Raw genomic sequence first — 22,230 nt, 5'->3', positions numbered from 1 at the left:
AGATGTCAGCTAATCTTTTGCTATCTGTACAAAATGTTAGGTCCAGTGCAGGAGATGAAAGAGATGTGGGTTCAGTTCCTGGGTAGGGAAGATCCCTTGGAGGAGGAAACGGCAACCCACTCGAGTATTCTTGGTGGAAAATCCCGTGGACAGAGGAGCCTGGCGGGCTGCAGTCCATGGAGTCGTGGGGAGTCGGACACAGCTGAGCACACATAGTGTTCGAGGGCAGGGTGGTCTTTAGTTTTGGCGTAGGAGGAGCAGTTTGCCTTAAAAACTTCTTTTCCTTAAATATAAGAATACTACAGCAGACCCTTGAAGAAAATTAAAACTTCCTCTACCCACTGAGATACTAAAAATCACTGGTGACCTCTCTGTTTGGGGTGTTTCATTCCCATCCCTGCAGTAGAATCCAACTACTGGTCTCTTCAGCTGCCTTCTTTTTTCTAATAGTGATTTAAATAAAAACCTCTTCTGATGACTCTGCCTGAGCACTTGAGTTCCTTACCTGGAGGGCTTCTTAACCCAGAAATTTCTGGGCGTTATCCCTGGCATTTCTGATTCAGTGGGTCTGAGAAGGGCTTAAGAACTTGCACTTCAGCCAGTTTCATGGTTCGTGCAGCTACTGCAGGTCTGGGGACCACACTCGGAATGTTTGCTCTGTCTTTTTCACAGGGGGGGTCAGGTGTTCTTTGTAACTTGCAGTCTGATATCATTCCTCTGAACCCTTTCAAAGGTGTCGCTTCCCTTCCCAAACCCTGGAGATTGCAGCAGCTCCCACCCTCTGCATTGTCTTGATTCCCCCCGTAGCCTACTTTCACATAATTGAAGCATATTCTGTTTTCTTAAAGGTAACTGTCTATCTTTGTGCATACAATTTCTTCTGCCCATTTTATATAGTTCACTCCTTTTTGGGGATTTATATCAGTCTGGCTCCACATTAATTGTTTTTAAAAAGAAAATGTTTTAAAATTAAGTAATTAATTTGGCTGTGCTGGGTCTTAGTTGTGGAATGAGGGATCTTCGTCACAGTGTGTGGTACTTAGTTGTAACATGTGGGATCTTGTTTCCTGACCAGTGATTAAACCTGGATCCCCGGCTTTGCGAGTGTAGCATCTTAGCTGCTGGACCACCAGGGAAGTAGTTTTTTTTTCCACTTTATTTTTTTAATTGAAGGATAATTACTTTGCACATTTTTGTGGTTTTCTGTTATACATCAACAAGAATCAGCCATAGGTACACCCGTGTACCCTCCCTCCCAAAACTCCCTCCCTGTCACCCCTCTAGATTGTCACAGGCCCCTGTTTGAGTTCCCTGAGGCATACAGCTAATTCCCATTGGCTGTCTATGTGACATATGGTAATGTAAGTTTCCGTGTTACTCTCTCCATTCATCTCACCCTCTCCTCCTTCTCCCCTCTTACCCACCACCATCCCCCGTGTCATCCATAGGTCTGTTCTCTATGTCTGTTTCTCCAGACAAAAGTTTTACTTTTGTTTCAGGTTTGAAGGAGTGATTAACAAAAGAAACCACTCATTACACACAAATAACCAATTTCAGTATTTAATAGAGGATTATATATCTTAATTTAAATATACAGTCATTAAAAGAAAAGAGAAATAGAAACAACAGAGTAGAATAACAGCACTTGCATCACCAAATTGGGCCAACCCACATCCAGGCTTGAACTGCATGCTAGGGAGTCCTGAGAAACAGCAATCTGGAGTCCTAATTGGGAAAAGGTCTTGAGCAGTGTTTCCACTTCACAGGTGAGACTTCAAGTTACAGTTTCCGGGGTTCCCGTTTATAATCCCAGGCCACAAATTGATATTATCATCAATTTGCATGCAAAAATGCAGCTATGGTTTTACTGTAACCTTTTTACAACGCTGTTTGTTTTATCTTGTGAGTTAAGATGATGCTGTTAAAGTGCTGCAATCAATACGCCAGCAAATCTGGAAAGCTCATCAGTAGCCACAAGACTGGAAAAAGGTCAGCTTTCATTCCAATCCCAAAGAAAGTCAATGCCAAGGAATGTTCAAACTACTGCACAGTTCCAGTCATCTTACATGCTAACAAAGTAATGCTCAAAATTCTCCAAGCCAGGCTTCAACAGTACATGAACTGTGAACTTGCAGATGTTCAAGCTGGATTTAGAAAAGGCAGAGGAACCAGAGATCAAATTGGCAACATCTGTTGGATCATCGAAAAAGCAAGGGAGTTCCAGGAGAAATCTACTTCTTCTTTATTGACTATGCCAAAGCCTTTGTGTGGATCACAACAAAATGTGGAAAATTCTTCCAAGAGATGGGAATACCAGACCACCTGACCTGCCTCCTGAGAAATCTGTATGCAGGTCAAGAAGGAACAGTTAGAATTGAACATGGAACAACAGACTGGTTCCAAATTGGGAAAGGAGCACGTCAAGGCTGTATATTGTCACCCTGTTTATTTAACTTACATGCAGAGTACATCATTTGAAATGCTGGGCTCGATGAAGCACAAGCTGGAATCAAGATTGCTGGGAGAAATATCAATAACCTCAGATATGCAGATGACACCACACTTAATGGCCAAAAGTGAAGAAGAATTAAAGAGCCTCTTGAAAGTGAAAGAGGAGAGTGAAAAGTTGATTTGAAGTTCAGCATTCAAAAAACTAAGATTATGGCATCTGGTCCCATCAGTTCATGGCAAATAGATGGGAAACAATGGAAACGGTAACAGATTTTAATTTTTTGGGTTCAAAAATCACTGTCGATGGTGACTGCAGCCATGAAATTAAAAGATGGTTGCTCTTTGGAAGAAAAGCTAGGACCAACCTAGACAGCATATTAAAAAGCAGAGATGTTACTTTGCTGACAAAGGTCCATCTAATCAAGTCTGTGGTTTTTCCAGTAGTCATGTATGGATGTGAGAGTTGGAATGTAAAGAAAGCTGAGTGTGAAAGAATTGATGCTTTTGAACTGTGGTGTTGGAGAAGACTCTTGAGAGTCCCTTGGACTGCCAGAAGATCCAACCAGTCCATCCTAAAGGAGATCAGTCCTGGTGTTCATTGGAAGGACTGAAGCTGAAGCTGAAACTTGAGTACTTTGGCCATTGATGCAAAGAACCAACTCATTGGAAAAGACCGTGGTACTGGGAAAGATTGATGGCAGGAGAAAGGGATGACGGAGGATGAGATGGTTGGATGGCATCACCGACTCAATGGACATGAGTTTGAGCAAGCTCCGGAAGTTGGTGATGGACAGGGAAGCCTAGTGTGCTGCAGTCCATCGGGTCGCAAAGAGCCGGATGTGACTGAACGACTGAACTAAATTGTGAGTCACAGGATATCATTAAACCCCTGTTGGCATGCCTCCAGGGACTCAAGAGTTCCAAGACCCACTACCTTTCTTATTTAAAATGCAGCCCGGGGACTTCCCTGGTAGTCCAGTGGCTAAGGCTCCATGCTTCCAATGCAGGAGGTCTGGGTTTGATCCCTGGTCAGGGAACTTGATCCCACGTGCTGCAACTAAGACCTGGTGCAGTCAAATAAATTAAAATTAAAAAAGAAATTGCTGCCTGACTAACTGTGCTTTTGGGAGGTACAGAACATGGGCACTGCTCAGGCTGGTCAGAAGCAAGGTCAGAGGTCTGCTCTTCTGCCTCTGAAGCCTGAACAAGACTTCCTTCATTTTAATTTCCCCAAACAGGAAGTCTACCACATTAGTTCTTATACTTTCTTGAAAATTGGGATAATTAATTACTAGAATACTGGTGCAGTTGCAGAGATTGTATAAAACAATTAGATGAGGTGTGTTGAGAAATAACATTCATTGACTTGAATGTGCCATGTGGTACCTGGCTTGAAGAATCTCTGCTCTCTTTCTTTAGGTACTTGATTGTGACCTATTTCATGTATTTTACAGGTCACCCATATACAATTCAGTGATTCAGGTATGTTGACAGACATGTGCAACCATCAACACATATCAATTTTAGAACATTTGGATTACCCCAAAAAGAAATCTTGTACTTATGAGCTGTAATGCCCTGTTACCCCTTCTCCCCAGGCTCTGGCAACCACTAATCTACTGTCTCTCTGGATTTACGAATTCTAGACATTTCACATTAATGGAAGCATATAGTACATGGCTTTCTGTGACTGGCTTCTTTTATTCAGCATAATGTTTTCAAGGCTCATTCATGATTATAATGTATATCAGTACTTCATTTTTTGTTGCCACATAATATTCCATTCTAAGGGTTCCCCTGCTAGGTCAGCTGGTAAAGAATCCGCCTGCAATGCAGGAGACCTGTGTTCGATCCCTGAGTTGGGAACATCCCCTGGAGGAGGTCATGGCAACATCCCCTGGAGGAGGTCATGGCAACCCACTCCAGTATTCTTTGCCTGGAGAATCTCCATGGACAGAGGAGCCTGGCGGGCTATAGTCCAGGGTTTGCAAAGAGTCGGACATAACTGAGCGACTAAGCACAGCTTTCCATTGTGTGGATATAACATTTTATTTACCCAGCCATCAGCTGATGGACATTTGGGTTGTCCAATTTTGGATATTATGAATATTCTTTGAACATTCATGTACAAGATTTTTGTCATGGACATATATTTTCATTTGTGTGTGTATCTAGGAGTAGAATCGCCACACCACATGGTATTTCTTTGTTGAATATTTTGCAGAGCTGCGAAACTGATTTCCAAAGCAGCTATGCCATTTTACATTCCCACTGGCCTCATGTGAAGGTTTCAATTTCTCTACATCCTCATCACACTTGTTGTTGTCTGTCTTAATTTTAGGCATCCTAAAGGTCGTGAAATGGTATCTCATTTGGTTTTGATTTGCATTTCCATGATGATTTATTGAGCATCTGTTCATATACTTATTGGCCATGTTTGTTTGGAGAAATAATCTATTGAATCCATTGCCCATATATTTATTTATTTCTTTAATTTTAAAGACAGATTTGTAGAGTAGTTTCAGGCTCACAGCAAGATTGAGAGGAAGATACAGATTTCTCACGTATATTGTGGTCACACACATGCATCCCATTATCAACCTTCCTCACCAGTGTGGTCCTTCTACTTTTTTCCCTTAAAGCAAGTTATGACCCTGCACTAGCACACCGCAGCCACGCAAAGTCCGTACTGTACTCTAGGGTTCACTCTTCCTGTATGTGCAACGAGAAAAATGTAATGAAATGTGTCTGTCACTACAGTGTTTTCACTGCCCTAAAAATCCTCCATGCTCCCCTTGTTCATCCCTCCTCCTACGCCAGCCCCTGGCAACCACTGATCTTCCTGTTGTCTCCATAGTTCTGTCTTTTCTCGATTGTCCTGTAGTTGGAATCATACAGTATTGTGACCTTTTCAGATTCTTTGCTTGTTTTTAAAATTGATTGATTTGTTGGTGTTGAGTTTTAGGAGTTATTTACATACTCTAGATATAAATCCTAGATCAGATACATGATTTTCAAATATTTTCTCCCACTCTGGATTGCCTTTTCATACTCTTGATAGTGCTATTAGTTGTAGAAATTGTTTTATTTTGATTTAGTCCAGTTTATTTCTTTTTTTTAACCTATGTTTTTGGCGTTGTATCCAAAAAATCATTTCTAAATCTAATGTCATGTAGCTTCCTCTTATGTTTTCTTCTAAGAGTTTTTAAGTTTTCCACTAAGTCTTTCATCCATTTTCTGTTAATTTTTGTATGTGGTGTAAAGTATGTGGGTCCAGTTTTATTTTTTCACATGTGAGTATCCAGTTTTTCCCAGCACTCTTTGTTGAAGAGACTGTCCTTTTCCCTTTGAATGGTTTTGGCACCCTTGTCAGAAATCATTTGAACACATGTGAGTTTATTTCTGGGCGCTCTGTGCTCTTCCATTGGTCTGTATGTCTGTCTGTATGCCATTATAGTGCCGTCTTGATTACTTTGATCAGTTTGGAGGTAAATTTTGAAGTCTGGAAGTGTGAGATCTCCAACTTTGTTCTTTTTCAGTATTGTTTTGGTGATTTGGAGTCTCTTGAGATTCCATGTGAATTTTAGGGTGGGATTTTCTGTTTCTGGACAAAAAAACATTGGGATTTGATAGGGATTGCGTTGAATCTGTGGATTGCTTTGGGTAGTGTTCATATCTCAACAGTATTGTCTTCCCATTCATGACTCCTAGATGTCTTCTTGCTTAGTTATGTCTTCTTTAAGTTCTTTCAGCTATATTTAGTAGTTTTAGTGTACAGATCTTTCATCTCCATGCTTAAGTTTACGTCAAAGCATTTTATTCTTTTCGATGCCATTGTAAATGGAATCATTTTTCTTAATTTCCTTTTCTGATTGTTCATTTTATCTTTGCCCATTTTTTAATTGGATTATCTTTTTATTGTTGTAAAAAGTTCTTTATATATTCTGCATGTGGTTTCCTTTTCAGATATGATTTATAAATATTTTCTGTCATTCCATGTTCTACTTTTCTTTACTAATATGAACTCTTTGCATGAAGCATGAAAACACTTCTCCCAAAATCTTTCCTTTAAAAAGATAGGAAATGCTAAGATATTTTATAAGAATTTACTAACATATTAGACTGCTTAGCAATTTTTCTGTTTGTAAAATGTGGTGGTAGATTTTATAGAATAACATTTAGTGAAAAGTATGTTCATGAACACTGTAATAGCCTAGAAAATGATATATTAGGCAAGTGGGATATAACTTAATTATGTCACACAGATAAAATTATATTTTTTTGAAAAATCTCAAACTTATGCATGGGAAAAATGATTAGAAAGAAACCTACCAAAATGTTTATGGTGGTCATGGAGTGACCAGGACAATGAGTATTTTGTTTTCTTCTTCCTGTCTGTGTTTGGATGTATATTTAAGGGTTTTTTTTTTTTAACTACAAAAAATTCTTTTTAAAGAATGGTGAAAATTGTGTGGCCCAGTGGAAAAATGAAACTCATAGGAAAATATAACATGCAATGACACAGAATATCATTTCCTATGGGTATCAGTGTACTGTCATCCTCGAGGTTAGGGTAGCACTGTGTTTCATCCTGTCTTCTTGTAGAACTAAAAAGCAAGTGTTACCACATCCCCTGCCTGAGTGCTACACACCCTAGTGAAATTAAACATCAAATCTCTAATAGTTTCCTGTAAATCTCTTGCACTCTCATCCACCTATACTGTCTTAAGTTATATAACCGAACCAGTGATACTGGACTGATTAGTTTGAAATTCCTAAGAGAGCTGTTAGCCACTTAAGAGTAAATATGAATGATGTAGTTTATATTCCATCTGTTTGTACTCTGTTGAAAATTGACTTCAGGAGGTCATTTCCTTCATTATAACCCATTCCTTTGTTAGTGTTGTATCCCATCAGTCTATATCACTTCAGAAAATTGTGTCTTGTTTCTTATAAACATTAAAATTAATTTTTAAAAGATCTAAGTCTGCTGAAGAATTTTTTTTCAACAGGTCTTGGAATAATGTTAAATGAATGTATTGTCTGCTCTAATTATCTAATTTAAATTACTACTTTAAGTAATGGCTTTTTAAACTCATATTTAGCGTGACCACATGAATCAATTTGGTAAAACAACCAGATAATTTACTTTAAAAATCAATTACAGAAGTTGTCTCTGTTAATTGGAGATTGGCAACTGTGTAGGCAGTCATCAGTTATCACAATTAGTTGAACTGTAGAGTATTCCGTTTATGATGCTTACTTAGTAGGCATTTAAACAGAGCTGAAAGATGTTAAAGATTCCTACATAGTCATTGTTTCTATTGTAAACATTCAGTAGTAATTAGAATTTTGAAAAAGGGCTATAATAAAGTTTTAGTTTAATAATAGCTAAAAATAATTTCTCTGCTGTTTCAGGAGTTGGTAATGCTTCTTTTAGAGTACAACGCTGATACTACTACTGTTAATGGGAATGGCCAGACAGCAAAGGAGGTCACTCATGACAAAGAAATCAGAAACATGCTTGAAGGTAAAATATTACGGATCTTACTCTAAACAGCACTTATCTTCATTATAGCCACAGCCCAGGATATAAGTAGAAGATGGTTTCTGAGATGCCAAAATAGGTGCCTGAGCCTGTGCTCTAAAGATAGTGTAATTTGAGAGTCATTGATTGGATGTGAAACTGTCTGAGAGCTTCCTCAGGGCTTTTGAATTTTTACTTTATATAACATTATGGCAAGTTTAAAAAATTCAGTCTCCAGCATAATTAAAAGTAAAAATTAGAGACATGAGAGGGTACAGCTGAAAGGCTGCAGAAGTGTGATAATGAAGGAATACAGGAGCCCAGAGCAGGGAAACTCTAGGTGTGTGGCTCCTGGGAGTCACGTGATTCTGGCAGAGAGCACTCTGGCCGTTGTTATCCTGAGGGCATCATTGTAGCACGATGGCCAGTAACGTCTTCATGGATCAGCTTCATTGCTGGATGAACTTCAAAGATTCAATTACATTTAAGAAGACATAGGAGGGATTTCTCTAAAAATAGTTTAAGACAAAAATATTTCAATGCTTACATCAGGAAGCTTCATTTGTTAGGATTGTTACCCAGATATCCAGGGCTTTGACTGTAATTATTTTTGGGTAGTATTTCTGTAGGAGAGAAGGGAAAATTTCTTATTTACTCCCTTATAAATAAAGGTGTTGAATTTTAAGTTGCAGTTTCACACACATCCTTTGTTTCTTTCCTTTGCAGTTCAGAGGAGGGCATGATAATGTTTTATTTGAAGGGCATTTACTTATTTATTATAGTATTTTTATCTATGTAAGCACAGTCTTGCTTCTTATTGCTTCCCAGTTGGCCTTGAAACCTAAAATCTCCCTGTTCCTCTAATTATGTCTGCTTGTCAGACACTTTTTAGATCAGTATTTCTACTTGCTCTTGATTTTAAAATGAACCCTTTCATTTTTAATAAAGAAATCAACACATAGCATCTTCTATAAGGCTCGGTATTATGTGATTTTGGCGGCGATTGAACATGCTAGATGTGATCCCTGCCATTTAGTAAATCATGATCTGATTGGGAGGATGAGTACTGTCTTTGTTTGTAATGAGTGTTTGTAATGACTGTCCTGTCATTTTGTTTGTAATAAGATGAGAATCCAGAACTGATGGTCTCCTGATGGACTGGGATACTGGGCTTGCGTGACAAGTTGACAGTTAATGGGGCTTGTTGTAAAGACATGCTCTAAGCACCTGACCTCACACCCTCACAACCAAGCTGTGTTAAGGCCAAGAGTTTGGTTGACTTATGGGCTCTATGATTTATCAGCTACAGTATGATCCTGGCTGGGGAAGTGGAAGTAGAAATTGAGAGATTTTGCTCTGATTCCTTTAGCCAGGTGTGATATCATTTGTGGAGAGCATGATAAATGGGTCAGACTACAGGGAGTGCATCCACAACCCACCAAGACCACAGGTAGACCAGAAACACTATCATAGGGTAATGCATGTAGAGACAAGAAATGTTTCACCCCAGAAGGACAGACTTCAGTAGACACAACAATCATACTCAAGTACCTCAAGAGCTGTTACATTGGAAGACGGATATTCTTATTTGAGGCCGACCAGGGCCAGTTGATGATCTAGTTAATGGAGTGCCAGGGAGTTTATCTTTGGGTCCAGTCTATTGTAATAGTGGCCTGGGTTGCCTTAAAAGGTAGTGAGCTTCCCAAACACTTCTAATCCTAGGAGAGGATAGATTACAACTTCTCAGGCACTAGAGAGGACTCTAGTATCCTCTTCTTATCATTTGACTTTTTTTATTTTGAGAAATATCTAACCTTCAAGGAAGGTTTCAAGTGTACAACAAACACTTGTACATCTGCACTTAGTCACCAGTTATTAACATTTTGCTACATCTGGTTTATATTATTTAATGTTACTTATTTTAATTTTTTCCCTACACTGTGAGGGAGTAATTTACAGACATGATACTTTAGCTCTAAATACTTCAGTATGTATCTCTTAAGAACAAGGATATTTCCTTATATAATGATCAACTTCATGAGATGTAACATCAATATCATAATATTACTGTTGTAGAGTGCCCCTCAATTTGGGCTTTTCTCTTCTCATATAATTAGATTTAAGCTATCCGTTTTTGGCATGGGTTGTAGTTGGAATAGAATGAGGTTGTATGCTTTATGTCAATGCATCATTTTAGGTACATGATGTCATTTTGTCCCACTATTGGTGAAATTATCTCTGATCACTAGTGGTACACTGTAAAGGTACTTAGTACATAGTCCCACTTTTGTAATTAGTAAATAATCCTTGGGAAGAAAAATTGAGACCATGGTAAGTATCCTGATTACCGACAAACTTCAAATTGATGATTTTAGTATTCACTGATAATTCTTGCCCGAATCACTCATTACTATAGAAATTGCAAAGTGGTGATTTTCTTTTGTTAATGAAGTATATTTGCTAGTTTCTCACCTGCATTTCAGGTGTAATGCTGTTTAACCTACCCTGGGCGTGTATGTGAGTGTCTTGTCGGGATGGAGTTAGGCTTCATGATCTTTGTGGTCTTCCCTAACTATGAATTCTGATTGAAAAGAACTAGTTTACAGTCATATAACATTTAAAATTTAAAGGACAGATTATTTGGGGGGTAGAGTGTTGGCTTTAAAAAGATTTCTTGAGGTATAAAATGTATAAAAGTACACATTAATAATGTATGGCTTGCTGTTTTCACAAGGGAACATATCCACGTAAACAGCACCCACATCAAGGAGTAGAATATTACTGGCACTCTAGAAACTTTAAGTCCCTTAAACTGGAGTACTTGTTTTATTGGCTGGACCAACAGTCTTTTTTTCGGTGTCCAGAATGAATATAGGACAGGAACATAAGCCGAGTTTTCAACTCCAGATCCTGTTTTCCTTCATTTATGAGCCTAGGCAATCTAGAGGGAAATCGTAGGGGAGCATAACGACCCTTCCTTAAAGTCTAGAATGATCATTATTAAGCATTGTTTGATTATTCAGAGACTGTTTACTGGCTGAACATGCACTGTGTCATACTGTTATAAGTGCCTAGGATGCACAGAAGAGTAAGAACAGGTACCTGACTCCAGGAATGACTGTGGGGATAAAGTGCAGCTCTGGGAACTACATGCAGTAGCAGAGGTATGTAGGGAAGGCTAGGGACTGTTCTCAAAAGCTCACAGACCGGTGGCCATACAGCCATTGAGAGGAAAGGCTGAAGAGCATGCATTCCAGCAAAAGAAGGCAGTACTGGGAGCCTGTGTGGAGGCTTGGCAGCCTTCCTCCAAGATGGAAAGGGAGGGGATGTGGGCGTAGAAATTAAAATGTGAGGATAGAAGATGCTGGTGTATAATAATGTTAGCTCTTTAGACGAAGCTACTGGCTCCAGCTATTCCGGTATTCAAGCTTTGTGTTTCCTGTAGTTGAAATGCAAGGGCATGCATAGTGTCTTGAACAACTGTTAGTGCATAGTAATTACTAACTATTAATAAATGTTCATTATTTCTTAGGAAGACCTGCGAAACTTTTATATTCCTCCCCTGCAGCCTTTGCACAGGACATTATACACATATTTTAGGGGGGATTATTGCTAACCTTTCTATGAAATTGCTTCTTTTCTGCAAGCCAAATCAGAACTCAGATATAGTAGAGATGAGACCTTATTACATATTCCACTCTTTTAAATCAGAGTGCTCCCATTCCCTGCAAGTATGAGCAGCACAGAGTAACGGTAAAAGCGGGTACTCGGAAACCCACCTGCCCAAGTTCAAGTCCCAGCTCCTCCATGTCCCGACTGTGACTTAGGTTAAGTTCCGTAGGTTAAGTTTCTGCCTCAGTTTCTTCAGCTATAAAATGGGGAAAATAGTAATGCTTCAAAGAGTAGCTACACAGATTTAGTGAGTTAATATTTTTTAAGTGTTTTGAAAGGTATTTGGCATGTAGTAAATGCTATAGTATTTTTTAAGGACATAAAATATTCTTATAAGAAATATGTACTTTATATATAAACCTAAATATATTTATATGGTTTGTATGTCTTAGTGGACATGAGTATGAGCAAACTCCAGGAGACAGTGAAGGACAGGGAAGCCTGGCTTGGTGCAGTCCATGAGGTTGCAAAGACTTGGACATGATTTAGCGACTGAACAACAACAACGTCTTCTTATTAACACTATTTCTTATTACTTTTCACATTCTAAAGTTCTGGAAGATATGAGCGCCTCTCCCCACTTAATCTGCCTTTCCAAGGCACATATGTATAATAATATTTCAGCATAAAAAAATAATTCATAATTATCTGTGATGGGTATTGTAGTGAGTAACATACTTAAAGACCTCTGAATTGAAAACATAAATTCATCTGAACGTGAGGGAAGTTCAGCTCTGTAATCTGAAGTCTAAGGTAGTGAGAATAATAATGAAGTCTCACAGCATTTGAACTACAATTCAAAACATTGTGACTTTTCTCACCATGATCCCTTTATTCTTTATACGTCTCTGTGATAAATTTGCTAATAGGATCCAGCCTAGAAGTAGAGTAATATGTACTTTTCCTTTTGCAGCTGTAGAAAGAACTCAACAAAGAAAGCTTGAAGAATTACTTTTAGCAGCAGCAAGAGAAGGCAGAACAGCAGAACTTACAGCTCTGGTAAAAAAAAAAAAAAGTGTTATTTCTTTATGCTGCGGGAAATTTTCTATCTAATGTTGAGTTCCTAATGTAGTCAAACTGTGGGACCAAAATACGCGAGATCAAAGTAATAGAACAAAAGTCTTTAAGTATCTAAAAACACAGTCTGGTGATACTTTAAGCAGGATTCATTTTACATGATGGTGTTTTTCTCTGATTTACTTCCGCACTTTGTACTGAAAACCTAAATTTTTTCAATTTAAACATTTAATGTAAGGATAGTTTTTTTTAATGATTAAGCCAATTTAAAATTGACATGTAATGTATATAATCCTATAAAGGAATATCTTTCTCTAATTTTGATGAGTAATTACTTCTGAAAGGTATGCTGTGCTTCGAGAAATTAACATACAGACAATGGACATTATTTTTGAAATATTTATATCATGTTTGAACAGGCTAAAAACTTTACCCATTTTATTTTTTTCTCCTTAGGAGACCTACTTTTCAGTTTCCATTCCCTGAAAATAGTCTCATTAAACACAAAACTCTGAATGTGTTCTAAATTCAAGACTGAAGCATGGCTGTTTGCCTTAAAGTTATTTCAGCTTGTTTGAAAAGGCTTCTCTGGTTTCCAAGTATGGGGCCTAAAACGTTTTTTAAACTCCCTGAAATGGAGACTGTAAAGAATTGTTTTTAAAGGAGTCAGCCGGGAACAGCAGATTCAGCAGACCTTTAACATTTACACATTTAACATCTATGGTTTTAACTCTCCTGAATGGCTGTCTTTGGTAGACCAGTTTGCAATTCTGTTGTCACGAGTGTGAATTGCAAGACTGGTAGGAGCGAGTGGATCTTCGTGGAATCCCAGTGCCCCAGCCTGTTGTGTGGTGTCTGTTGTCAGGGAAGTGTGGACCTGAGGCCCCATGGCAGCTTGAGGAGAGCATGGAGGGTGATGTGGCTTTACTGCTTTTCTGAGCAGGAAGCCACTGACAGTCGAGATGCTAAGGAGCCCAGCTGTGCCCAGGCTCAGGAGCCTGAGGGTCCACCTGAATTATCGGTTATGTGGTTTTATGGGAGAAAGTCTGTCTTCGGCATATAATTCACATTGCATTTCTTCAATTGTTAGCTCAACCGGCCAAATCCTCCTGATGTTAACTGTTCGGATCAGTTAGGCAACACACCCTTGCATTGTGCCGCTTACCGGGCTCATAAACAATGTGCATTAAAGCTTCTAAAAAGTGGAGCAGACCCTAATCTGAAGAACAAGAATGGTAAGCATGTGGGTGAAAGCCATTGTTGGTCATTTTGAAGTTATTTAAAAAAAAAAAAAAGCGTTTCGTTTTAGTATCCAGCCTGTGTTAAACTGTTTAATTTTGAAGTCAAGTCATTTATACAAAAGAAAAAATTTATTGATTTACTTCCCAGTTAAGACCTAAATGTTTAATAATGCCTATTTCACCTGAGGCACTAAAGATGACTTAATATCTGATTCCTGCCCTCAAGGGGAGGAAACATACAGTTCAGTTCAGTTCAGTTGCTCAGTCGTGTCCGACTCTTTGCCACCCCATGAATCGCAGCACGCCAGGCCTCCCTGTCCATCACCAATTCCTGGAGCTTACCCAAATTCATGTCCATCGAGTTGGTGATGCCATCCAGCCATCTCATCCTCTGTCATCCCTTTCTCCTCCTGCCCCCAATCCTTCCCAGCATCAGGGTCTTTTCCAATGAGTCAACTCTTCGCATGAGGTGGCCAAAGTATTGGAGTTTCAGCTTCAGCATCAGTCCTTCCAAGAACACCCAGGACTGATCTCCTTTAGGATGGACTAGTTGGATCTCCTTGCAGTCCAAGGGACTCTCAAGAGTCTTCTCCAACACCACAGTTCAAAAGCATCAATTCTTTGGCACTCAGCTTTCTTCACAGTCCAACTCTCACATCCATACATGACTATTGGAAAAACCATAGCCTTGACTAGATGGACCTTTGTTGGCAAAGTAATGTCTCTGCTTTTTAATATGCTATCTAGGTTGGTCATAACTTTCCTTCCAAGGAGTAAGTGTCTTTTAATTTCATGGCTGCAGTCACCATCTGCAGTGATTTTGGAGCCCCCCAAAATAGGTTCTTGTTATTTGTGGTAGTTTTGTTCTATTAATACAATGTTGCTGGGACCTCTGAATTAGTGGATACAGAACCATTGCTCATAAGGGAAATACAGAGTGAGGTTCCTATGAACCTTTGGTCACAGCATTTCATCTACAGATCACACGTAACCTTGTAATATGTGAGCCTCTGTGTAAAAGCTCCTTATTTAATGTATATTATTGATGATTAATATTGAGCTTGCTACCAGGAACATCATAGCTCAAGCCTGAACTAAGATCCTGTAACACGTATTCTATCTGGGAGGCACGTCACAGGCTTCTTGAGCTTATGCGCGCTAGACAGCACTTCATCGCTGTGCTTGGGGGGCAGTTTCAACAGTGAAATCACCAGAAACAAGAAGCAAGAAAGGTGAAAAATGCGACCCTAGGTAGACTGTGACGAGGACTCTTGTTTACAGTCTGAGAGCTGAGACAAGAGGGCAGAGCATCAGCCTTTCCACTTCAGGGAACTAATGCATTAGAAGACTCAAGTTTTTTTCTCTTTAAAAAAAAAAAAGTTTATTTAATCAGCCTTTGAAGACACCTGGTTTGTGTATGAAAAACAGGCAGTAAGATGACAAATGTACAGGGTTCATGATGGGTAGAAACATGGAGAGGTGGGCAGAAGACTCAAATTTTTTATTAATCTGGATGTGTCTGTGAATGGCCAGAAAATTGCCAGGAGTATTGATTGGCGATTAAAGTAAATTTTAACAGTAGGCAAGTTTGTAAATGTGGAGCTCTCAAATGAGAAGGATAGACTTAGACACCCAGGACAGTGTCAGTGGCAGCGTCGGGTGACCGCAAGAGAAGCTGCATAGCGTGTCTTGGGTATTCAGTGGGGGACAGCCCAGCAGGGCTGCTGCACATCCCCTTCTGTGGACCTGGAGGGCTGGAATTTACAGTCCTGAGAAGGCGAGGACTGTAGGAGGGGCAGGCGAACAGTTGCTAAGAATTAGGGGCTCGGTTTTTAAGACATTACAATTTTGAAATACAATTACGTAATCCACATGATAGAGTTGGAAAAAGAACTTTGAGTCTAGGGGGGTGGGGTCTGGGTGGAGATACAAATTTGGGGATCATGTGTAAATGTTAGAATCTACATGGATCAAAGAAATGAACATAAGAGTTAAAAACATAAAACTGTAGAACAAAATGCAGGAGAAAATCTTAGTTATCTTGGGTTTTGCAAAGATTTCTTAAATATGACACAAGTATGAATGATAAAATGTTGATAAATTGGACTTTGTCAAAATTAGAACATTTTCCTCTTCAAAAGGCACTGTTATCAAAATGCAAGTTATTTTATGGAAGGAAATATTGGCAAAGCATATACAACAGTGAACCTCTATCTAGGTTATGTACAGAACCTTTATAACTCTTAAGAGGAAGATAACCCAATTCTAAAAAGTTTCAGCCATTTCACCAAAGATACACAGATGGCGAAAATCACATTACTAAAAGATCCATATAGAGGTATAGAACTTAAAATTCATTTCCATGAAAAAAGTGCATTCACATAAATACAGGGAGTATGTACCATGATGTGTATTTCAGCTCTATCTAAATTAAAAAGGTGGACATAAGCCTAACAGCTCAAATCAGCTGGGGTTTGCTTTAATACTTGCAGTAATACTAAAATCGATAGAACAGGGGCTACTTATATCAATGTGGATAAATAAAACAATGAGCAAAGAAAGGTTGTAGAATAATAGATACGCCATTATTTCAATATTAACACCATACTGAACACGTAAAAGCACTTTATGGGGGACTTCCTTGGTGGTCTAGTGGCTCAGACTCTGTGGTCCCATTGCAGGGGGCCCAGTTCCCATCCCTGGATGGGGAATTAGATCCTGCATGCCACAGCTAAGAGTCCACATGCTGCAGCTAAGACCCAGTGCAACCAAATAAATAGACAAATAAAAAGAAAAAAATTTTTAAAAAAGCACTTTATGGGTACATTCCTATAATATAAGTGGAAATACACGCTTGAGAATGATGATACTACCAATTTGTGTCATCAAGAATATGAAAACAAAATAATAAAGCTGGAAGTGGGTAAGAATCATCATGATTACCTTTGAAAGTTAGTAGCAGTTTACTGTGGAGAAGGCAATGGCAACCCACTCCAGTACTCTTGGCCTGGAAAATCCCTTGGACCGAGGAGCCTGGTAGGCTGCAGTCCATGGGGTTGTGAAGAGTCAGACACGACTGAGTGACTTGCCTTTCACTTTTCACTTTCCTGCATTGGAGAAGGAAATGGCAACCCACTCCAGTGTTCTTGCCTGGAGAATCCCAGGGACGGCGGAGCCTGGTGGGCTGCCATCTGTGGGGTCGCACAGAGTCGGACACGACTGAAGCGACTTAGCAGCAGCAGCAGTTTACAGAATGATTGAAGGGTAAACTTCTAAAAGGAATGGAAGGTGGATACAGATATTTGGAAAGTTCAGCATGCCCGTTAAAAGATGTTAATGTGTTCTTTATAAAAGTTAAGATGGTGCTTTCTGAGAAAGTATTTTTTCTTACCATAAGAGTAAGAAAAAATAAGTTTTTTAAACATTTTTTTATTAAAAAAAAGTTTTTCTTATTCTACTACCATAAGAGTAATAGTGTCCACATTTTAGGAAGTTTTAAAAATAGAGAAAGAACATAAATTACTCCAATATAGCCTCGGGTATTTTGGCATATTATATACCATTCGAATTTATTCTCATACCTATTTTTGAGCATTTTTTAAAGTTGCAAAACATGCTTCTTCTTTTGTGGCCAAAATGAGGAAAATGAAGGCACTGAAAAAGTATAATCACTTCTACCCAAACATCCAAAGATTTAGGTTTTAGTTGCTGTTCTATGGTAGACTAGAGTTTTAAAATTTTCAATAATAGATATCAACTCGAGAGTGTAAGCAAAAGAAGGATCATATACTAATATGAGAATACAGAGGTATCTCTCTCTATTTCAAAAAAGGAAATGCTGTTCACCATCAGAGGGGATGGAATCAGGAAACAGGATGCTGTTAGGCCTCAAGAGGGCTGCCAATCACTGTATGTATATGTGTCTCTTCACTGTGTGGTCCCTCATTTCTGTCTCTTAGCAGATGAGCTCTCTTGTTTTCCAGCATACATGAGGGAAGATGGCTGCCCCGTAGCTACATTTAGCAGATCGTTATCCATTAACCTCAGGTTTTTTTTTTTTCCCCCCACATTTTCCCATTTTATTTTATTTTATTTTATTTTTATTAGTTGGAGGCTAATTACTTTACAATATTGTAGTGGTTTTTGTCGTACATTGACATGAATCAGCCATGGATATACAGGTATTCCCCATCCCAATCCCCCCTCCCACCTCCCTCTCCACCCGATCCCTCTGGGTCTTCCCAGTGCACCAGCCCTGAGCACTTGTCTCATGCATCCAACCTGGGCTGGTGATCTGTTTCACCCTAGATAATATACATGTTTCGATGTTGTTCTCTTGAAACATCCCACCCTCGCCTTCTCCCACAGAGTCCAAAAGTCTGTTCTATACATCTGTGTCTCTTTTTCTGTTTTGCATATAGGGTTATCGTTACCATCTTTCTAAATTCCATATATATGTGTTAGTATACTGTAATGGTCTTTATCTTTCTGGCTTACTTCACTCTGTATAAGGGGCTCCAGTTTCATCCATCTCATTAGAACTGATTCAAATGAATTCTTTTTAATGGCTGAGTAATATTCCATGGTGTATATGTACCACAGCTTCCTTATCCATTCATCTGCTGATGGGCATCTAGGTTGCTTCCATGTCCTGGCTATGATAAACAGTGCTGCGATGAACATTGGGGTGCACGTGTCTCTTTCAGATCTGGTTTCCTCGGTGTGTATGCCCAGAAGTGGGATTGCTGGGTCATATGGCAGTTCTATTTCCAGGTTTTAAGGAATCTCCACACTGTTTCCATAGCGGCTGTATTAGTTTGCATTCCCACCATAACCTCAGTTTTAAGTGGGAGACAGTGTGATGGCGCCTTGTGTGAAGTGTCTGCCATTGGTACAGTCAACAGGAGCTGTTGCCTAGGGTCTTCCCCCGGGGGTGTGGAAAGGGCAGAAGATGTCCAGAGGATGGTGAGAAGTACAGGCCGGCAAACACCTAAGAAAGTACCTACCATTCTTTTTTATGGCTTGTAAATAGAGTTGACATATTAAAATCCTACTTATGTTATGCATCGATGGTTTTCCATATTGTCCTTGGAAGCATGGTTTTCATAGCTTGCCTTCTGCATAGTATTTTGTGTGGATATAATATAACGTGCTCCATGCCACCAAACCTTCAGTGATAAAGAACAATGGTAATTTCTATATTTTGTATGACTAGATTTTCCAAGTCTTTTAAAACAAAGATGTTTTAAGTCAGACTTGTTGGTCCTCCTCTTTGAGTTCTTCTAAAACCACTAAGCTTAGGCAGTAGTTGGGGCATATGTGATTCTGTCCTCCACTAGTGTATCTGTGGCACATTTATGCAACACATGCCGAGTCTCTGCTGTTGTAGTTACTGGTGACCAAAAAGTGAGCAAAATCTGACTGTCTCCACGCTCTTGGAGCTTGTGTTCTGGTGGGAGGAGACAGGCAAAGCGAAAAATATGTACAATGCCAGGCAGTGATGTGCGGAAAAATAAAGCAGGCCGAATGGAAGAGAGGGTGAGTCAGTGGGGCTGTTGCTTTAAGCAGAGAGGGAAGGGAAGGTCGCTCTGAAGTGACCTTGAGAAGAGAGCCAGGCCAAGGACGGGGGGGAACCTGGTGAGGGATTCGAGCAAAGGAGCAGTGAAAGCAAAGGAGAGGCCAGTGTGAGAGCTCGGGGTAGGTGGGCACTTGGCATATTTGAGAAAGAGGGCTGCCTGGGTGCCTCGAGCGGGGCTCATCAGGGAGAGCGGTGACCCCAGACAGTAGCCAGAGGCTCGGCCCTGCTGTCCGGTGTGGACGGTTTTGAGCAGAAAAGGTGATGTGAGAGTGTACTCAGGATGTGAGCCCTCAGCTTGCTAATCACTTAACCTCTGTACCCTTCATCAAGCATCCATTCCTCTTCCATTGTTCTGTTACCCCTTTCTCATCCACTTGAAGAACGGACTGTGTGTGTTTTCTGTACTCAGGGCCTCATCTGTCACCTTCCTTCACCAGTGTTGCATTTTCAATATTTGTTTTTCTAAGGTTTTACTAGCTGGTAATGTTTCCCTGTACTATTCTTTGTTGAGGATTTTCCTTGACAGTCTTTCCTTGACTGTTTTTCCAAATGGCTTTAATTTTCTTAGGTTCTTAGTGAAAATGCTGCTGGCCCCTAACTGAGATTGCAGTCTTTGAGGCGTGTTGACATTTGTATTTGGTTTTCCCATTAAGGGCCAAGTCTGTATCATGCAAAAATTTAAAAAACAGGATCAGTGGTTTTTTTTTTACTTTATTATGTTGTGGTTGATAAGAGGTGATGTGATCCTGAAACAGCTGGTTATGGTGCTCAACCAGGAAAGAAGGCTATTTCATTCAGCTCAAAAAACATTTTATTAAATTCTCATGATGTGGTTGGTACTGTGGACATTGAATCCGGAAATGAGGGCTCCGTATGGAATTTCAACTGGTTGGCAGGAGTTCAGAATTTGTTTCTGGTGTTAGGACAGAATTCTGTGAAAGAAATCACATTGTCCTCCTCTCTATCTAAAGGAATAGTTTCTCAATAGTGCACTATAGATAGAATAAAAATAACAAGTTGCCAGAGCTTTCCATAAGACATCCTCGTATGTGCTGGCTAGAAAACCTAAAGTGATTATCAGTTGCTCTGTTAACATTTTAAAAAGTTTTTTCCCTACCAAGAAAGTAATCTGTGGCCAGTCTAACTTTTATCCATCAGCAGTCTGATAAATCTACCTCAAAAATAAATCTCAAACCCATGTACTTTTCTCCATACCTACTGATGTCTCCATTTTGCTACTAACTCTCTAGTTCAAGTCACCAGTGTCTCTTTTTTAAAATCAATTTTTATTGTAGTATGGTTGATCTGTAATGTTTTAGCTTCTGCTCTACAGTGAAGTGAATCAGGTATACATACCCATGTATCCACCCATTTTTAGATTCTTTTCTCATACAGGTCATTAGAGTATTGAGTAGAGTTCCCTGTGATTTACAGTGGATTATTAGTTAGCTATATACAGCAATGTGAGTATGTCCATCCCAGTCCCCCAGTTTATCCCTCCTTGCTTTCCCCCTTGGTCACCATAAATTTGTTTTCTATAGATGTGACTCTTTCTGTTTTATAAGTTCATTTGTACCATTTTTTTTTAATAAGCAATGTCATATGATTTTTGTCTTTCTTTGACTTACTTCACTCAGTATAACAAGCTCTAGGACCATCCATGTCACTGCAAATGGCATTATTTTATTCTTTATTTGTGGCTGAGTAGTATTCCATTGTATATATGTACCACGTCTTTATCCATTCCTCTGATGATGGACATTTAGGTTGCTTCCATGTCCTGGCTATTGTAAATAGGGCCGCAGTGAACATTGGGATGCATGTATCTTTTTGAGTTACAGATTTTATCCAGATACATGCCCGGGAGTGGGATTGCTGGATCATATGGTAGGTCTGTTTTTAGTTTTGGGGTTTTTTTTTTTTTCCTGTTTTTAGTTTTTAAAAGAACTTCTGTATTGTTCTCCATAGTGACTGCACAAACTTATATTCTCACCAACAGTGTAGGATGGTTCCTTTTTCTCTACTCCCTCTCCATCATTTATTGTTTGTAGATTTTTGATGATAATGGCCATTCTGACCAGTGTGAGATATCTTATAGTTTTCATTTTCATTTCTCTGATTTTGAACATCTTTTCATGTGCCTCTTGTCCTATGAGAAATGTCTATTTAGATCTTCCACCCATTTTTTGACTGGGCTTTTTTTTTTTTTATTAAATGTTGAGCTGCATGAGCTGTTTGTATGTGACCAGTATCTTTTACCTGGACCTTTGCTATTGCTTTGTAACTTGTATCCTTGCTTTTCTCTTGCCCACATTTACAAGCTTTTCCCACACAGGCACTGTAGTGATTTTTTTTATTATTACAGAAATTATCAGAGCTTAAAAGTATAATTGATGTACAAATTATCCTCTCTCAGGCATTATTAATAATCCACTCACCAGGTGTCATATTATTTTGTCTATAAATACTTAAATTCTTTTGTATAAGATATGGTCTCCTTTAAAAAAGAATCATGTGAAAGAAAAAAAAGAATCATGTGATAGTTACACAACTCTGTGAATATACTAAAAACCATTGAATTGTACACTCTAAATGAGTAAATTGTATGGTGTGTGAAGTCTCTCAATAGAGCTATTAAAAAATAGCCATGATGGCATTATCCTATTAATAATTTTATAATTTCTCAAAAATCATCAAATAGCTAAAGTCCACATTTCCCGAAATATTCTTGAAAAGTTCTTTAA

At 39.0% G+C, this 22,230-nt stretch overlaps 1 protein-coding gene across 3 annotated transcripts in view; it reads left to right on the top strand.

The window, feature by feature from the left end:
• OSBPL1A (oxysterol binding protein like 1A) overlaps positions 1 to 22,230 on the top strand; it is a 212,555-nt gene that overhangs the window by 35,709 nt on the left and 154,616 nt on the right. For all 3 annotated transcript variants that reach the window (XM_070452756.1, XM_070452754.1, XM_070452755.1), the window contains 3 exons: positions 7,870 to 7,981; positions 12,564 to 12,649; positions 13,758 to 13,902. In XM_070452756.1, the coding sequence (XP_070308857.1) occupies positions 7,870 to 7,981; positions 12,564 to 12,649; positions 13,758 to 13,902 (343 nt within the window). The remainder of the gene's footprint in view (positions 1 to 7,869; positions 7,982 to 12,563; positions 12,650 to 13,757; positions 13,903 to 22,230) is intronic.

The sequence above is a fragment of the Odocoileus virginianus genome, chromosome 22 (genome assembly GCF_023699985.2).
Source record: "Odocoileus virginianus isolate 20LAN1187 ecotype Illinois chromosome 22, Ovbor_1.2, whole genome shotgun sequence".
NCBI classification, from domain to species: Eukaryota; Metazoa; Chordata; class Mammalia; order Artiodactyla; family Cervidae; genus Odocoileus; species Odocoileus virginianus.
This window is presented reverse-complemented; position numbering and strand designations above follow the sequence as displayed.